The 13,842-nt window shown below is 52.5% G+C and overlaps 6 protein-coding genes across 6 annotated transcripts; 1 reads left to right on the top strand and 5 right to left on the bottom strand.

Moving 5' to 3' along the window:
• Positions 1-686: 686 nt before the first annotated feature.
• J7T54_006625 (uncharacterized protein) lies at positions 687-2,171 on the bottom strand (the record flags this gene model as incomplete). The annotated part of the gene is made up of 5 exons (XM_051503077.1): positions 687-964; positions 1,021-1,066; positions 1,321-1,513; positions 1,661-1,800; positions 2,127-2,171. The coding sequence occupies 5 exons, from the start codon at positions 2,169-2,171 to the stop codon at positions 687-689; spliced, it is 702 nt and encodes a 233-aa protein (XP_051365436.1).
• Positions 2,172-3,802: 1,631 nt separating this feature from the next.
• J7T54_006624 (uncharacterized protein) lies at positions 3,803-4,862 on the bottom strand (the record flags this gene model as incomplete). The annotated part of the gene is made up of 2 exons (XM_051503076.1): positions 3,803-4,535; positions 4,612-4,862. The coding sequence occupies 2 exons, from the start codon at positions 4,860-4,862 to the stop codon at positions 3,803-3,805; spliced, it is 984 nt and encodes a 327-aa protein (XP_051365435.1).
• Positions 4,863-4,955: 93 nt separating this feature from the next.
• On the bottom strand, positions 4,956-5,441 carry J7T54_006623 (uncharacterized protein; the record flags this gene model as incomplete). Its single annotated transcript, XM_051503075.1, has 1 exon — positions 4,956-5,441. One exon carries the CDS (start codon positions 5,439-5,441, stop codon positions 4,956-4,958), a length of 486 nt encoding a protein of 161 aa, XP_051365434.1.
• A 1,100-nt stretch (positions 5,442-6,541) lies between these two features.
• Positions 6,542-7,824, bottom strand: J7T54_006622 (uncharacterized protein; the record flags this gene model as incomplete). Its single annotated transcript, XM_051503074.1, has 6 exons — positions 6,542-6,582; positions 6,637-6,766; positions 6,826-6,892; positions 6,964-7,506; positions 7,560-7,645; positions 7,705-7,824. 6 exons carry the CDS (start codon positions 7,822-7,824, stop codon positions 6,542-6,544), a joined length of 987 nt encoding a protein of 328 aa, XP_051365433.1.
• A 1,041-nt stretch (positions 7,825-8,865) lies between these two features.
• J7T54_006621 (uncharacterized protein) lies at positions 8,866-9,987 on the top strand (the record flags this gene model as incomplete). Its single annotated transcript, XM_051503073.1, has 2 exons — positions 8,866-9,091; positions 9,161-9,987. The coding sequence occupies 2 exons, from the start codon at positions 8,866-8,868 to the stop codon at positions 9,985-9,987; spliced, it is 1,053 nt and encodes a 350-aa protein (XP_051365432.1).
• A 27-nt stretch (positions 9,988-10,014) lies between these two features.
• J7T54_006620 (uncharacterized protein) lies at positions 10,015-11,113 on the bottom strand (the record flags this gene model as incomplete). Its single annotated transcript, XM_051503072.1, has 4 exons — positions 10,015-10,251; positions 10,294-10,319; positions 10,402-10,786; positions 10,976-11,113. The coding sequence occupies 4 exons, from the start codon at positions 11,111-11,113 to the stop codon at positions 10,015-10,017; spliced, it is 786 nt and encodes a 261-aa protein (XP_051365431.1).
• Between the last annotated feature and the right edge of the window lie 2,729 nt (positions 11,114-13,842).

Below are 13,842 nucleotides of genomic sequence, written 5' to 3'. Positions count from 1 at the left end.
CTGCCTAACCTGTAGTTTCCGGTGCAGCAGCCAGACAGAAAAGTCGCTTCTAAGCGATGGCGCATTAGAAAGTCTGTTCCTTTCTAGGTTATAATCGAATTTCAAGCTTTCGTGGTCAAGACTACGTTAGGTTTCGTTGCTGTAATTAGATCTAGTTCGATTGCCACGGTGATTTATCGTTAAATTTTGCGCATTCACAATTTCATCAGTGTCCAGGGGTATTCACATGTGCCAGGGTGATCAATACTTAGACGTTATGAAATCATGTTATTTATTCAAAAACATGTCATCTACTGACCAAGTGTCCAATTCATAGGGAGCCTTTCCCGTCTCGAAATATCTCTTCGTGCCATATTTTGTCTTCTGGATCCCCACGGCATACATCGTCACACTCTGCTTGATGCAAACTCCAGTCATCCGCGGCGAGCTCCCTTTTGAAAATGACAGGCCTTCTAGTGCTCCATTTCAAGTCAGACGGCCAGATGCGTAGTTTGGGCTCCCCAGTAGCCCCAAACTCAACAAAAGGCCGCCGTGTCGTTGGACAGAGCCACGTTATGCTCCATGAGCTGCCTGAGCCACGGAAAGTACCACATTCTATCCCAGCAAGTGGTTCGTCTTCCCTTTAATACGTTTTTCCAAGCATTATGGTGAATGACCGCAGGGACGGTAGTCGTCCAAAAGTCTGTCTAGAGCGCCAACTGGCCCCATGATGGTTGGTCAGATGTAGCAAGCTCGAGTGTGAGCAGCGGTGAGTTGGCCACGGCGATATCGGCAGGGAGACCGGCCACGCGAGGGGGCGATACTCCCACTCGATGTGACTCCAGTTCAACAGCTTCTGGATTACCGAGCTCGACAAAGAAGCCGTTTTCTTCAGAGTAGCACGTAGGGCAAAACAACTCTTGTCTGTAGTCCAGCCCCACATGGTACTCGTACTCCTTGTGAAGTTCTTTTGTCTTCGGGTTCTCTGTTGCGCCATCACTCTCCAACCCATCTTGGGCCAGTATGCGCCTCCAAACTGACTATCACCGAACACCTCCTCAAAGACACCCTGATCGCCGGCGAGTTCCTGAACATCCCGAACCCGTCAAGATAACCGCCCATGCGACGCTGGACTCGCCCAAAAAATCGTTTCATATCCCCCCTTGGACCCATGATGCTGCCGCTGTTAACAAAGCGTGGTCTCATGTACCTCCAGTTTCGGAATTTCGTGTCTGTCCACATGCCATACGTGTCGCCAGGCAAGATGCTCGTAGGCACGTCTTTGCAGTGAAAATTCGATACCGAGTCACGCGGCGAGAAGCGGCCTTTCTAAGCAGCGACCATGATAGTGTGGTAAATGGAGTCCTCGGCTGTCATATTGTGCTCATTCTGCAATCTTTGGTCTGCTTCTTGCAAAGCCATGAAGTATCTGGTCAGTAAGACCTCAGGAGGCAGTTGGAACCACACATCGAGGGCATCGAGCATGACGACAATGTCCTCGTCGTCCAACTGGTCATATCCCGCCGTGTCTTTGCTAGTGGCCCAGTTGAGTTAGTCAAGCGTGCCCGTGATTTTGGCGAGCTGCGACGCTCCAACGCCCTCTGTGTCGGTGTGAAACTCTCTCTGCCAGTTGACGATAACAGGCGATGGGTATCCCAAGGCAACGGCACTCATTATTAACTTGCACAAATCTGGGCTTGGTCGATCGACTGGGAGGATAATGGCTAATTTTCGATCCCCCGATGGTAGTGTGCTCGTGTCGAGAGGGCTGCGGCTCTGTGTGGCCCGCTGGAAGCTGGTGGGGTCTGGCATGCGGAAAACCTGGCATGGTCAGCGACTGACACTGGACACCGTGTTGGGACTTCGGAGACGAACCCAGATGAAAATTATTGATACCAAGAAAATGGCCACGAGAAGTAATGTAATAGACCACTTCCCTCGGGGCTGTCTCTTGAGCCCGATTTGGCTGCCGATCACGACGATCTGTACGTGCGCTCTCGGTGGCGGTTACATCGGCACGCTGGGTTGTCGTTCAGGAGTAACAGGCTGACAACGATTGATGATCAAGACCACCGACGCGGCTGTGCCTCTCCGCAGTCTTTTAGGACTTCTATACAATGAATGTCGGCTCCTAGATCCACCTGTACCATGGAAGCCCCGTTCACGAAATGATCTGGTGGCTGAGGCGGCATATGGTAGCAATGTTTCCCAATTAGAGTTTATTGGCGCAGCTGTCACTAGCATTGCCTCAAAATATGAAAGCTGTGTGAACTGTGCTCATTTCACATGCATGGCAATCGTGGATCCCATGGGCGGTCAGCAGCACGAGAAATGATGCTGACGACAGACGCGTAGTACTGAGTCTGACATTAGATTGCCTCCGGGTACTGTACCTTGTCCAAGTCAGCCCTACGCGTTGGCCAAGTCCCAATGTTCCATGGCGCCAGTGGATTATTACTTCTTTAATCTTCTTAAAGACTTCCCGCTTTCTTATGAACGATTGGCGGCCGCGGGTTGCGTGGCACGGCAGTCAGAGCCGTCATTCAATATAAGCCTTTTGAAGAAGACGGCAAACGCATCACAACGACCGCTGAACTTACAAGCCGGCACGTTCTGCTCACAAACGCTAAGATGCCTTATACGGTGGCCAAGTCTCGCACAGAGCCGATCTCTGTCACACAGCTGCCGATTTCTGCTCTCCAACAGCTATAGTGCGCAGAAACAGCTCTACATAAATACTACAACCTTCGTGCCGACATGAAGCGATGTGTTGCCCGTAGGGAGGAAACCCTCGAGAAGAAGAGCAACTCCGCAGCCGCGATGGAGCTTGTTCGTCTGAAGTCTACGATGAATCGAGTGTGGAATCAAAAGTAACGTATCTAAAACATTATGAACTACGCAGATATGGCCATTCGAGAGGTCCTCGTCAGATCGGCGCCGAAGCCGCCTTTGCGGGACTGGGCTTTAGTCAGCCTAGACATGGAGGTCTTTCCATCAGGCAGTCCTAGGAACCGTCTTCATGTTCCTTATACGGCAATTCCTGGACCGGTCAGTAATGCAACAATATCGATGGGCATCCCCTTCCCCAATATGATAGACGACGGACTGGAGATGCACGAGATCAAAGGAACCGTGACCTTGGAGGAGCTTCAACGGGAGATGTGCGAACAAGACTCGAGAGTAACAATTGTGTGTAAGTATGGGCCGAGAACTTATCTGACATTTGGCATCTGCAATCGTTACGGGTGCGTCGAGCGAACACGAGGTGCCAATGTTTGGCACTTGATGGTCTATGGGTGGCGCGAAGAAAACGAAATACTCACCACTTTCTCAAGGCAAAGTGACTCAGGGGCTGCTGTGGTGACGCTGGACGGCCATCTTGTTGGAACTTTGGCCGTCGGCAATGACTTGAATGATCAAGATCTCGACGTTTCATGGGTCACGTCGCGGGAGGCCTTGCAAGAAGACTGTCTTGAGCACACTCTGAGCGTTACTTTAGGGTAATAGAAAGGAGCTTAAGGTAGTTGGGAAGAAATCAAGTTCAATGTCCATTCGGAGCAGCTAGTCAAAACAGAACAAGTCAGCATTAATACTCGATAAAACAATTGAGTCGCGAGGAAAGTAAAACAGCTTCAATGTCTCATCCAAGTTATTAGTGTATACTCACTCCGCATCACAACTCATCATCCAAGTATCGCTCCTTTTGCGTGTTCGTTCCCCAACAAGATTTTCCTCTTTTTCTACTTTCGGCATAGATGCAGTAATTAGAAACAGCCTCAACAATACTCGTTGATAACAATAGAGCAAGCCAACTTGCACTAGGTTAGGACTGCTCCCTGCACACCCTAAACACAGGATATTCCTCGCCCTCATCGACCTGTGTAATGTTGAATGTCATATAGCTGTCAATGTTCTCCAGTTCCAGCGCAATAAATGCCATAGCCGCATTTTTCTGCTTGGCGCTGACCCGGAAACTGCCTGGAGGCAGCATGATGTTCCTTTCGCGAGCAGTGGTAGTCACCGTATTGAGATAGGTGCCTTCGCACTGCGACGGAGTCACTTGGGAAGTCTCGATGATCAGTGTCTCGACAGTTCCGTTGAACCCGTGCTCCGGCTTTTCCACCTCAAGACCGAGGTTCTCAAGCTTGTTGGCATCGTCAAAACAGGGAAGAGGGATAGTGTAGACCTCGGCCCGGGTACGGGTGAGGTTTGCCTCGGAGGGGGTTGTACGGATGAATTCAATCTCAGGATGGACGACACTGCCATTGTTGATGTCGATCAGTGTGAAATTACCTGTCTCGCGGACGGACGAGTCCGTGAAGATTATGTCCTCGTCGCTGTCAATAAATTCTTGAAGGGCATCCTCGACCGTGGAGAGCACACTGTCAAAGTCGTCGCTGGCGGTCTCAAGGATAGTTTGAATCTTGACTAGGTTAGTACCAACGCGGCTGTGGAAGTGCTGGTCCGCTAGGCGGATGCCACGCACCTCCATCAGAAATGAAATAGTCTGCGGCAGACCGATTGCATTGCGATCAGCGCGGGCCTCGGTGACAGCACTGGAGGACAACAGCACCATCGGGGTCATCATCGGAGGCGCCGTTCGTGACATAGGGATTCCAGCGCAGACCGTACTCCTGTAGGGCGTCGCCCATGGCAGGGATGAACTTATTCAGGACTTGGCCCATGATGTCGAGGTGAGTATTGGAATTAATACCACCGGAGATCAGGGAGTCGGCACCGTGCTTGTACCTCTCGCCAAAGACAGTCGAGGCTGTGTACTCGTCCATAACAATGGAGATGCGAGGATTCCACTGAGTGACCACGCCCTTGATCTTCCTGCTCTGCTCATGAGCGGGATTGATATGGTCGCGGTTACCGTCCATATTGCAGACCAGCTTGTGCAGGAATTAAGCGACTCCGTCAACGTTGTAGCGAGGCAGCACTTTGATGTCCGTCTTCTCGAAGATCGTCGCGGCTTAGGCAGGCTCGGCATCCATCTTGCCCAGCAGCGCAAGGATAGACTGATCAGCTGCTGGCTCATTGCCGCGAATAGCAGCTTGTAGGTAGACGCGCAGCCTTTTCTCCTCGCCTTTGCCGGGCGTGGATAGGTAGAGGTGGGAAATGGCGCGGCTCTCTTTGGACAAGAAGTCGGCAGTCTCGTACGACAGCCACGAGTTCTTGCGAGCAAGGTCGCGAATAAAATAGTCATGCTCAATCTCATCAGTTGGGCCCTCGGAGTCATTGGCAAAGCGTGCAGGCACAGTCTCGGGCTTGGAGAAGGCGGGAACATGCAGCGTGATGTTGACTTTGGGGAATGCCCTCGCGAAAACGTCCGAATCCATCTGCACCACTACCCAGTTCTCACCGTATTGAAAACCTGATTGTGGACTTCCTGACTGGGTAATGGCACAAGAAGCGAGAAGTATGCCGGCACATAGTGTGCTTGAGATGATGCGCAACATGGTGAAGATGGACGCGGATGCTGGGGTCAGACCTTTCTGCAGAGTCGCCACATATTATTCTTGCGGATGTAAAAGCTTATTCATATGCCTAAATAACCTTGACGACTTGTCGTCAGAATCAACGAGGGGTAGGTCCAGAACGTCATGAGCAAAGCGATCAAAGTCCTGGCAACGGCAGTTGAGTTTCTTGTATCCTGGGATCAGAGGATCCCTAGGTACAGGAAAGTCCGGTTGTCCACAAAGTCCGCGTGAAGAAGCAAGAGGCATCTTTCATATGTCATCGCGCCATTTGGTGGGTTGGTTTGGACAGCAAGGTTCAAGCACGCCAAGAGCATCCTTCTCGGGTGTTGGTGAGATGGCAGCCGTTGATGTGTTGGAAGCTGGCTGGAGATAAACCTGGCCTATTGCATGAACTTTGCCTTGTCCCAACGGCTAATATAAAAAGAGATGGCTCATTCATTTTGAGACTCTAGCCCTCTTTTGGAGTGTAACTAATATCTTGCCCCCTCTCTTGTCATGGCAGTGATCGAGCAACAGATACGAACAAAGCTCTTTCTTGTTTCTTCCCCGCAATAAACCGGTCGAGTCCGCACTGGAATCGAACTCAGCGGTGAGATAACAAAAGCGCTGATCTGTGTCGGAGACGCTCCGATAATCCAAGGCCGCAATGGAGGCCATGCAGGATCGGCCCACCCGAATAGGCAATTGGCTATCCTTACCGCCCATTGACTGACGTGAACCATGAATGACGTCCAGTCACAGTGATCCACCTGCGAACAGCGATCAGGCTTTCGTGGCGAAAGGCGAGTTTTTTTCCCCATCCCTGGTGACTTTGATTCGCCCGTGATGTGGTCTGGTAGTTAATTAGCCGGTAGTGCATATGTTCACCACTCACGCAAAGTATACCGGGGCATGTGAAAAAACTCAGCAATTGTATATGGGACTAGACATATGAACTGAGGATACGCCTCAGGCGGTTTAAATTGTCTTCGACGCCAGTGGCTGGGTCTGGTCCGGGCTGCAGTTGTCTCAGAAGAACGGACGCCATAGCCATATCGACTCCTTGTGCCTATCACCAAAGGGGCAAATTGTGCTCTCTTCTATTGCACAGCCAGAGCGTTTGCTAAGCTCGAGACTCCACCTACAATCGTCAGTAAACTGTATCATACGGAACCGTTCCGAGAGCCTCTCATACCTGGTATATTGAGAGGTGTGCTCACAAAGAAGAAAGACCATCGCTTTTTCCTCTTGCACTGCTCAGCCAGCGCCTCAAGGTCAAACATTTCACCGATTGGCATCCCCCACAGCGCGAGCAAGTACTGATGCTATTTTCTCCGTCAGTCATTACCCCTAGAAGGTACAAACTCAAAGTGTGATGGCTCACCAGCAAGTCTTTGGCAGGGGGCCACGTCTCCCACGCAGGAGCGTCTCCTGCTACCGCGCTGAAGTAGCTGCGGTTGTGATGGTCAGTCGTTTATTCACACTAGAGCTGGGCTGCTCTGTGTATGAGGCGTACACTCACCTGTCGTGCAGCCACGTTTTGATCTCTTCTGTTGGCGCCACGCCGGCCAACTGGGGGGACGCACTGGCAAGCTCCTCCAGCTTCGCCGGGGTTCTGCGCTCAATCTCATGATACTTGGAGACGTAGCCACTCCGAATAATAAGAATGTCGCCAGTCTCGAAAGTTACACGTTGCTCCTTGGCCACCTGAAGGAGCTCGTCCAGGTGTATCTCATGCGAGGTAAAAGGATCGTACTCCTCTCCTCGTTGTTGCTTCCAGCTATAGTAATCCAGCAGCACGCCTCGCCCCACGATGCCATGGTTTGAGACGGCTTGGATACCACAACGAGTGTCAGTCTTGAGTTCGGTCGGTCGGAGGCCATTGTAGAAGAACTTGTTCTTCAGGTGTCCCACGTGGCGAAAGCCATCCCATTGACTGCCAGACTGGGTATTCATGTCGATGAGGTCGTCTTGGCTCATCTCAGTGTCTGGCGTCGTCTGTTTGAGAGTGAGCTTGGCTGCTTGGCGGCCAAAGGATGGCTTCTTGGGCAGATTCAGGGGCCAGCTACAAGGCATTTTAGCACGCTGGGAGGTTTCCGATGCGTTTATTGGGCTCACTTCAATGACACAACGTCGCCGTCCAGGAGCTCTTTGGTTTTGGCCTCTCGAACTCTCTCTGGCGTCAGAAGGTTGATTCGGCCAATCTTGCACACAGACGGGTTACTCAAAGGCACAAGGAGGCTACGTTGGGGAGCGTACTCACTTCATCCTCTGGTCCCCAAATCCAAGCAGTCTCCGGAGGGAGATCTGATCCTTTGTTCGACTCTCGAATCTGCTCGAGAGTGGGGAGCCCATGGGGGAACTTTTTGAGTACATTTTCCATGTTAGATGGCAGGGGGGTGAGTGGTCCTGAATTCGGGTTCAAGGTCGCGCACGATGCCGGGCACGTACGCAGCTCTACACTCTGGTCAGAAGCGAAAAAAGAATCCGATTCCCCACGCATTCAGGTCGGGATACGTCGTAGTCTACACATAAGTGTGAGCGTAGCCGAGGCCCCGCGAACGCCAAAGAGGGGAAGATCTCCAACGGCAGCTAGATTACGTAGATTCCCCAAAATACTTGTCCTCGAATGAAATAGCGTGCCTTCAAGTATATGCTTTGCCTGGCTCAAGGACTTTGATGCTGCGCTGAGGGTTAGTTCGTGGAAAGTTGAGGCTCCAAACCACCGAAGGCATCGCGAGGAGTGTCACAATTCACAAACGACCGACCAAGCAATGATATGTAAGATGGATAGACATTGACGCCATGGCCTAACAGATGCTCACGCGCCTGGACAAATCCATGATTAATTGTCGAGAAAACACGAGGTACGTTGGCTTTCAAGACTGGAGTTGAGATACGGTTGCGTGAAGGTGACCTTATCGTGGTCGCATTGACACTTCAATCTCAACGTTGCCCCGCGTCATGAGTGAGGGACGGGGCAAATATTTCTTCGCGCAAGGCCTTGATGCCATTTTTGCTCACAGCGGTATTCCCGTGGCGCTCACGGATGTATCGAGTGCCGTCTCGGGAAAGTTGGTCGTGAATCGTGACCTTCAAGTATCAAACGCGGGCCGTGGCACAACTGGAGATTGGGAATTCGACCCAGAGTCGCGCGATGAAGGCTTATACCAGACAGGTAGAAGAAGAATCAATCAGTGTGGAATCGCCATCAGCATCATCTTGGATAAATATTTACCAGAGCAGGTTCCGCTCAATAGACCGATAATCAGTCTTGCCAATGACTGGAGATGTTTGTCCACATGTACGTCATCACTCAAATTACAAAAGTCGTCAAGTGTCCCTCAGTAAATAAGAAGATCAACAATTGCGCCCAGCTTGAAAGATTCGCAAAACACACATCAATTTTGCTCCGACACACATAATGTCTGCCAAAATCTTCCTCACCGGCGCCACCGGCTACATTGGAGGCGATGCGCTATACGAAATCTCTCGAGCGTACCCCAACCTGGAATTAGCATTGCTGGTGCGCTCGCAGGAAAAGGCCAAGGCGGTTCAAACGCAGTACCCCAGGGCCAGAGTTGTTCTCGGTGGTCTAGACGACTCTGGAATTATTCAAAAGGAGGCAGCGTGGGCCGACATTGTTATCCGTGGGTCACCACCACACGCAGTACACTGAACAAGACGTGGAAGCTAACCACCAACCCCTTCATCCACAGATACAGCCGACTCATCAGACCACGAAGGCGCCGCAAAATCCATTGCAAAGGGACTGGTTGAGGGACACTCTGCCGATCGTCCTGGCTACTGGCTCCACGTGGGTGGGACAGGTATCCTCACCTACTTCGACTCAGAGGTCAAGAAAAGCTTTGGCGAGCCTGACGACAAGGTCTTCAACGACTATGACGGCGTCGAGGAGCTCACCAACCTCCCCTCGGCCGCCTTCCACCGCCACATTGACGAGATCGTCCTGAGCACGGGCACCCAGTATGCGGAAAAGGTCAAGACAGCCATCGTCTGCCCACCCACCATATACGGGCAAGGGCGTGGTCCTGGCTCCGGCCGTGGACGACAGGTATACGAGCTGACCACGTTCATCCTCAAGGAGCAGTACTGTCCTCAGATCGGCAGGGGTCTCTCCAAGTGGAACCACGTGCACGTACAAGACCTGAGCACGGTGATGAACCTGCTTGTCAAGGCTGCGCTTGATCCGTCGCGCAAGGACGACGCGCAGATCTGGGGACCAGAGGGGTACTTCCTCACCGAGATTGGCGAGCACACATGGGGACCGCTCTCGGAAGCTATCGGCAAGGAGGTGCAGAAACAAGGTTTGAGCAACAAGGGCCAGCTGGGGACCGAGGGTATGTCATACGACGAAGCCGTCAAGTCTCCTGCCGGGTTCGAGGCGGCGAGCTGGGGCATGAACTCGCGCGCAACGGCCATCCGGGCCAAGAAGGTGCTTGGATGGCAGCCCAAGGAGCACGGTATCTACGAGGCGATCCCAGAGATTGTCCAGTCAGAGGCATCTAGGCTGCAACTCAAGTAGATCCGAAATATGATCTCAATTGCCATATCATTGGCCGCGACCAAGACCACCCGAAACCCTCAGCTTCTTGAGCATACCCCCAGCGCCCCAGACTAGACCTTCCAACATGCCAGGATCCCTTCTGTATCTTTCGCCTGGGCTTCCATCCCCTTCTCTCCAGATGCCGTCCTCGGCCACCCCAAACTGGCGTGCGTTTTGATTCCTCTCCAACCTCTCTCGCCACACCCTGCATATCAGCGGGCTGTCCACCATGACATTGACCTCCTGGATATGATATCAGGTCTGCATGTCCTAGTTGCCACTGACTTGCACACCGACGCAGTCATCGACAACTAGTATCGTAATCTGACAGCTCCTCGTCTTGGATCAGGCGTGTATAGGATAATCTTGATCTTTCCCAACAAAGCTTCTCACGGGCGGGACCATCCGCCGTCATCATGGCTATCAAACGCTTCGTGGCTTTCTCATTCGTCTCAGCCTCGCCGGGGATCATCTCGCCAGCGGCGGTATAGCCGAATCTGAGAGACACGGTTCCTTCGATCCCACGCGCCAGGGCGTCGACGATAGATTTGGTAACGGGCACGGTGTTGAGATCAGGGTTCTGGATGAGCACACTCCGCTCTGGGTTCCTGATCAAGGATAGCCATGCCTCGTTCTGAGGCACATTTACGTTTGACTTGTCTGCCGACCTGTAGGCGGACCGTGACACCATGGCAATGGGCACATCCTGCGGCGCCAATGTCGTGATGTATGGCGTAAAGATCTCGTCGGAGGCAATCTTGGGGCCGGACGGCGGCACCTACTTTCTCGCCATCATGTTCAGAACGCGATTCGTAGCCTGGAGCGGCGTTTCACCCCTCCCGGGCTCATGGTTGGACTGGATCCTCCTGGTTTCAGGCGCAAAGTCGACATCGTAGTGCGGTTGGTCCGGAATAAGCGCGATCAAGCATTCGTTCTTGATCTGACGCTTCAAGTCATCGCCACTCACACGTCGCGATCCTTCATTCCCAAGCCCAACCCTAGATTTCTCCCTCTCGAATCCTTGGGCGCTTCCTCCCAGAATCTTCCCCCAGCACAGCAGAGCCGTGTCCCTGAGCCTCTGGATGTCCCCTTCTAGGCGGGTCATTATCTCCATGTTATCGCTTACCCTCCATATTACAACACATGACCATGGCCTACGTTCCATCAACCACACAGAACTTGGCGTGCTGCGAGCCAGGGGCACGCAGCGGTAGCTCGCCACGTCTAGGTCCACGTTGGGTATGTCCTCGGGGGACGGCAAGTCAGTTGCTTTCGAGGTTTTCCGTCTCGCTCACAGAACGATGCGGATCCCAAACGTTGGAAAGACCAGCCCTGTCAAACATGATCCTCACCGCAAGTTTGTTCGACTGACTCCGTCGTGACAGCTCCACCAAGACGTCCCGCTTATAATAGGCTGCAATTCTTACTCAATATTGGCACCACTCGTAACAGGGTTATTGCCTAGCCAGACACCAGCGCCAGCGATTTTGTCAAGTCAGTACGGTATCATTCCGGCAGAAACTCGATGACAACAACCGAGGATAAAAAGCCCCTTGACGTTGGGGATGACTGAATGCGCGATATTCTATAGGCAGAGAAGAGGGAGAGACCGCGACAGTTTCGCGAAAACTTGAATCAATAACACCCCATCCGAGTCATCCAGAATATGGGGCTTTCAGCTGACCATAGCGGATCGTCCCTTCCTGTTGTAAACAACCACCTCATTCACCTCTCCTTATCCGATAGCGCTGGGCTATATCGCGTCCGCAGCACTGGCGCGTCTACCTCTCGCTTTCAAAACAATGCTCTCTTTCCGGAATACTTGAAGTGTGCACCCGCCGCAATGGACATCGGTTCTCGTGGCTCCAGGCCTCCCAGAACAAGAACACGCTTTGGCCTCCGAACAAAGGCTCCTCGACTTCACATAACATCCCCCATTGGTCCCGTCAAGAACTCTCGAGGCCCCGATTTCTCACGCAGCGAAAAGTTGATCATGGTCGACGCGATAAACGACTGCGTCTCGTCGACAATGCCCAGCGTTATGCCATCAGGCACCAACATCAGGAAGAACGTGGCAATGCGCCGGCCTGATTTCCGTTCAGCATCCTCCTCGCAGCTCGTTCTTGGATCAACATCTGCCCTGCGCGCGCCTCCAAAGTTGCGCATGCCAGCATTCAGCACTTCGTCTCGCGCCTTTGTCCTCCCACAAGATGAGAACATACCTCCCAAGGGGGTTCGCGGCTAGAAGCCTCACGAGACCTCTTCGGGCAATCTCCCTCGCTCAAGGACAATGAATGTTCTCCACGAACTCCAAACCTCGATGTCACGATCATCCCTGAGAACCACCACACCTTTCAAAACAACTGCGTCAAACGCATCGCTCTCGACCCAGAGCACAATAGTGCTCTCATCTTCGCCTCTTGCGTCACCCGCACCGGCTATCGTGGCGGGGTCTCCACAAGGCTGCCAGACGCGCACACCTGAGCCTGACCATTACATTGTCAGTGACGCGATGCCTTCCGCATATTGGAGTGGCAGATTCATGTCCCTATTTGACAAGTTTTCCACCCAAGCTCTGATTCCAATACCGCCTGGTCGCATAGCCACGCAGGCCACTGATGTGGGAACAGGCTTGCCGTCGACATTGACGGCGCTTCCAGAAACGCTCCATCCTCTGACGGTAAATCCTACCACAAATCCAAAGGCGGGTGGTCCATCTTTCCGAAATCCAGCAACAGAACAAGACGAGATTCTACAAAGAGTTTTTCGCCGCCTTGAGTGTATGTGCTCTACCGAGGAGGCCAAGGTGTCGCTGCAGGAGTGGCGGCAAGCCTATGCGCAAAAATACAAGCAGCCGTATCTGCTTCCTTACAAACGCGTACAGAAGACACCCCAGTATCAACAGGAAAGCAAGGTGTCGAAGTGGATCGGCAGCGGCAGGCGAAGCTTGTCCTCGTTGAAGGAGGCATCGGGTCGCGGTGCGAAGAGGGTCGCAACTGAAAGGGTGCCAGTGGCCCGGCCTATGTGAGGTTTCATAGGCTGTTTGACGGCAAGCAATTCGGTGGGTCGATAGTTCATGTTGGGAGGTATTATCAAGCATGCCACATCTATTATTGAGCATACCCGGTGGAGTCAAAAGACGCTGTGGCGTAGAGGCTCCTTGCCCCGTAGCTGAATTTAGCTGCGTTCGTGGGCTACAACTACTTTAATTTTCTTAATTATTTAATAATTGTAGATGCCGCGATGAGATGTAGACCGTGTAGGTGACCGAATAGCGCTCGAGCCGAATAAGTTTCCAATACCCGTAAGTTACCTAACGATAGCCTCAAACTTAAAAGCTAGCCGCCCCTCAACTTTCATGGTGGGAGCTGCAGGGAAATGTAGTAAGGTTGATGAAAGTTTAAAGCTCGAAGAGGGCGAGGAAGATGAAGATATGGTGACGGATATCGTGGTGGCTTTTGCTTCTCTGGCGTTCGATGTGAGGATCGCAACATCAGACCAAAACGCAGCTGCGCGTGACTGCGACATCGAGCCCTGTAACAGTCTGCCACAGCGGCCTCGTCCAATCTCACAAGGGGTCGGCGCGCCTATGATCATTGAGTGGTGTTTTCAGTTCCGTGTGCCGATCTCCATGTCTCTGGCCTCTACGTCTCTTCCGCAAACCTCCTCTTGGGTTCCTCAACATCTAGATTCATCATCATCAGAGCCTATATTCTGAATTGAAATCGATTGGCCTCTCAACTTTCCCCTCATGGCCATCGCCGCACATAAAGGCAGCCCCGTGACCGCATATATAGGTAGCCTCATCGCCGCACGTATAGGCAATCTCGTAGG

The sequence above is a fragment of the Emericellopsis cladophorae genome (genome assembly GCF_022114955.1).
Source record: "Emericellopsis cladophorae strain MUM 19.33 chromosome Unknown NODE_4_length_1054762_cov_117_872525, whole genome shotgun sequence".
In the NCBI taxonomy this organism is placed as follows: domain Eukaryota; kingdom Fungi; phylum Ascomycota; class Sordariomycetes; order Hypocreales; family Bionectriaceae; genus Emericellopsis; species Emericellopsis cladophorae.
This window is presented reverse-complemented; position numbering and strand designations above follow the sequence as displayed.